The 4,415-nt window shown below is 36.6% G+C and overlaps 1 protein-coding gene across 1 annotated transcript in view; it reads right to left on the bottom strand.

Moving 5' to 3' along the window:
• cox20 (cytochrome c oxidase assembly factor COX20) overlaps positions 1-2,984 on the bottom strand; it is an 8,197-nt gene extending 5,213 nt beyond the window's left edge. The window contains exons 1-2 of the mRNA XM_008429101.2: positions 2,799-2,984; positions 430-544 (exon numbers count right to left, since the gene is read on the bottom strand). Of these exons, the coding sequence (XP_008427323.1) occupies positions 430-544; positions 2,799-2,831 (148 nt within the window). The 5' untranslated portion in view covers positions 2,832-2,984. The remainder of the gene's footprint in view (positions 1-429; positions 545-2,798) is intronic.
• Positions 2,985-4,415: the final 1,431 nt, after the last annotated feature.

Here is a 4,415-nt window from a genome sequence, read left to right as displayed (position 1 = left end):
ACCCACACTGACAGCTCAATGTCACCGTTGTAACTTTTTGCCCCAGCCCCCAGCCTGGCCTCGAACCCGGGTCTCCCGGGTGGAAGACTGGTGACACACACACACACACTATACAGGACTTTACAGTCATAGTGCATTTAAGTCTGAGTCAGTGGATCAATTCAATGATTGTAATCCCAAATCCTCACTCTTCCACCTTGCACTTATGAAAGTAGTTTGCTTTTCTCTATATTAATTCCAAACATCTCAAGTCTGGTTTCATCTGTCCAAAAGGACGTAAATCAAAAACTCCTGTGATGGAAAATTTACATTAAAAAATAAATAAATAAAAATCTGTTTTCTCTAATGATAAATTGAATGAGCATTATTAAAAACAAGCAACAGATGATGCTTAGAAAAATGAAAACCCAGTTTTAACTTGAGTCTTACTGGTGGAAAGAAAGAAAAGCATGCCAGCAGCTACTGAGCCTCCAGCTCCATGCAGGATGGCGTCTTTGGCACACGGTGTCCTCTGGACATCCAGGATCCCCAACAGCTTAAAACCCTGAAGAATGACACAGGAAGTTCTAAAAATCAATGACTGTAAGCCTTACCTAAAGGAGTAGGCAAATATCAGTAAAGTAAGCATTGCTGTCTAAAGAAGTAATTTATGAATCGCAAGACTGTCGTCTTGTACAGTTAAAAGAAGTTTAACTGTACAACGGTCATAAATAAAGTAAAGAAGAGAAAAGAATAAAGCATTGTGTAAAATACATTGAGACATTAAAGAAACAAAAGGTTCCAAACGCCTCATCAGTCAAGTTCTTCAAACTAAAGCTGCCGTAAACAATCATGTTTTCATATTTTGGGTCAAGACCATTTAGCGTGTTAAAATTCATTCTTTGACATATGAAGAAGAGGCAGTGCTGTGGTTTGAGAACTGTCAGGATTCTAGCAACAGCAGCATTTTGGAAAAAAATTCAACTATTTGCATAATATTTTACAGATACAAGTAAAGACATTATTGTGATAATTAACTCAATTTTGGCGCTTTCAAAAACCAGGTTCCATCTACTGAAAGAAAGAAAGAAAGAAAGAAAGAAAGAAAGAAAGAAAGAAAGAAAGAAAGAAAGAAAGAAAGAAAGAAAGAAAGAAAGAAAGAAAGAAAAAGGGAGCTTTTGCTATTTTAATAGAGAAAACTATTAGAGAAAACGTGACATTTATTCTAATCATAAAAAACGCAAAACATCCAACGATTATTTTTTGAACTTTTCATGCCATAAATTAAATTATTACAAACGAAACAACTTTCCACCGCTTTCAATGCAAACTGAGGATCGTAGCTTTCAAACGCCTGAGCTGTTAAACCGAGTCTGTGACTTCAGCTCCGCATTAATTCTAAGAACCCTTATTGAAAAATGACTGCATAAATGTAATGCGAGTAAAATGTTGTGGTGATACTTTTAAAAAATCTGTGTATGTCTCTTTATGTCCGTGCATGTCCTAAACTTTTTCCTGTGAGGGCCACGTAACTTTTCCCTTCTCTGGTGGGGGGCCGGAGTCAGTTTGTAACAGAAAAGTATGACGTTTGCAGAAGTGCCTAAATGCAAAACTGTATTGTTTTCCAGAAAGCACAATCAAATAACCCTCTCTAGGTTCTTCACAGAAAGAAATCCAGAAAATAACACTATAAAATAAATACTATTTTTCGGACTATAAACCGCACCGAACTATAAGCTGCAACCCCAAAGTTTAGAAAAAAAAAAAAGAAAAAAAAAGTAAACATAACATTTTTGTAACTTTTTTTTTTTTTTTTACAAAAAATAAGCCTCAGATTTCTCTGCTGCGCTAGGTTTTCCACAGCGATGCAGCAGCAGCAGAGGAGGGCGGACACCCAAAATTTGAGTCATAACAGGTCAATTGAGTATCATTTATTACGGTTCAAAAAGAAAAAGTTGCCAAGTTTAGATTTAGCTGAACTGATTAGTTTCCGAACGGTAACTGTAACAGTAAAAGTGCTGATCTTTCGTGTCTGCCATTAGCATGTGCTAAATGAAAATGGGCGCTTTCTTCGTCTTCTTTTTCCTCTTCTTCTTTAGATTTCTACTGCCGTGCTATAAGCCACGTGGTTCAAAGCTTAGGAAAAAAGTAGCGGCTTATAGTCCGGAAAATACGGTATATGAAAAAAAATCTAAATGCTCTCTGGTATTATTGTTCAGGGGGCCGGACCAAATGTGGAGGCGGGTCGGATTCGGCCCGCGGGCCGTAGTTTGGAGACCTCTGCTTTAAGGAGTAACAAGGTGAAGTAATGAAGGTTGTAAGTTTGCGTGTTTATGACCCCTTTGGCCCGTTTGTTTTTATGTTTATAATTAATACATACAGAATATTACCGAGACAGAAAGTGAATGAAATAAGAATAGATGACATTTAAAAACAGCCAAAGGTGTTGTTATTATGCACGTCATACGGTTTTTTACCAGCCTTTAGAATTGGTCACATCAGTCATCAGTCAGAGAACAGGTACAGGAATCAGAGCAGAAGCAGAAACCTGTATCTTTTTGTCTGAACAGTAAAATAAAACCAAAGAACTATATTTTGACTTTTTGATCCTTTTGTGCTGCGTAAACCAGAATCCACGGGGTGCATCGGGTGACTATTTGAGTTGGATTCACTTTTGTTTTGATCACCTTCGAGTTTTGAGTTTTTTTGATTTTTGAATTTAAGTTTTGGGATAAATAGTCACCGATTTGATAACCCTCGTAAAAACTGGAAGCTACGAAGCCATTGTTTCTCCAGTAAAAAGGAACACGAACTCCGACCTTTTCCTGGCCTGCCCCTTCTTCTCCTGCCATCACTGTTCAGTCTCGCTCTCCTTCTCGGAAGCTGATTTGGTGGGAAAATACACTGAACGGTAATTTTTGTAACTGCGCTGCTTTTGCGCATACGCCAGTTTGTCCGCCCATTCTTCATAGCCGTCGAACAACAAGTATACAGAGAATACTTAGTTCCGGACCCGACTGTTGAACCCATAGACATAATATAAGGATGGACCGCTCTCGCCTATTGTCGCTGAGGAGATTTAGGGCGGCCATCTTGGAGCGGTGCACCACTCCACTCAGCATTATGTGTTTAGCAGGCACAATGACGTATCAGCGCATTTAATCGATCATAACACGCTTTTTTGTTACTGGAAACCATATTCAAACATCTATCAAAGCTACATTTATAAACAATTGCATTATTTAAGTATGTTTGTAGGAGCTATTTTCCCATTTTTTGGTTAAATCTTAGAATTTAAATTGTTTAGTTTATTCTTATTTGTTTATTTTCTAGTTGATTTATCATTTGAATTTTTGTTTAATTTGTTGTTTAGAATAAGTTCTTTAATTAGCAATTCACTAATTGCTAATCAAAGAATTAATTAGTTAATTAATTTCAGGTTGGGATGTGGGTATATCACGGCATATAGGTTAGGTAGCTTAGGTAGCTTATTATGCACGTCATAAGGTTTTTTACCAGCCTTTAGAATTGGTCACATCAGTCATCAGTCAGAGAACAGGTGCAGGAATCATGAGCAGAAGCAGAAGCCTGTATCTTTTTGCCTGAACAGTAAAATAAAACCAAAGAACTGTAGTTTGACTTTTTGACCCTTTTGTGCTGCGTAAACCAGAATCCACGGGGTGCATCAGGTGACTATTTGAGCTGGATTCACTTTTGTTTTGATCGCCTTCGAGTTTTGAGTTTTTTGATTTTTGAATTTAGGTTTTGGGACAAATAGTCACTACAATGTTTTTAATACATAGTTCAGCATATTTAAATATGCTTAGTGGCTATAACAATAGAATAGGAATGAAATATTCTGATATTGATGTATGATGGGCATATTACAAAGCCCACAGCCTTCATAATTTATTCAATAAATTATTTAGTAATATCAATATATATTTATATAACTATACAAACATAATTAAATAATGGTTAATAATGGCACAAATAAATAATGATTAATACTGAATAATATATATTGGATACATCATGTTTATATGTATCTATGTATATACATAGATACATATATATAGATGTGTTTTTCAGCTGACGAGTTCTAGCTTCAGAGAGATTCAGCAGCTGAGATCGAGTCCAAAATCCGATGTGAGATGTCATCCGTGCTGCAGTGAATCCCTCTCTCTTTATAGATATCTCCCTCTTCTTCCTCACATCGTGTCTTTATGAAACTTTCAAAACAAAAACGGAAGATTTAGGATGTATCTTACTAGTGAAAGAATTACATATAAATAATAGTCCTTACCACCTGTGTAAACTTTACTGGTGAATGTTATAAAACATAATCCATCCATCCATCCATCCATCCATCCATCCATCCATCCATCCATCCATCCATCCATCCATCCATCCATCCATCCATCCATCCATCCATC

This window comes from Poecilia reticulata, linkage group LG15 (genome assembly GCF_000633615.1).
Source record: "Poecilia reticulata strain Guanapo linkage group LG15, Guppy_female_1.0+MT, whole genome shotgun sequence".
Taxonomy (NCBI): Eukaryota; Metazoa; Chordata; class Actinopteri; order Cyprinodontiformes; family Poeciliidae; genus Poecilia; species Poecilia reticulata.
Note: the sequence above shows the minus strand (reverse complement) of the source record. Positions and strands in the feature narration are given on the sequence as shown.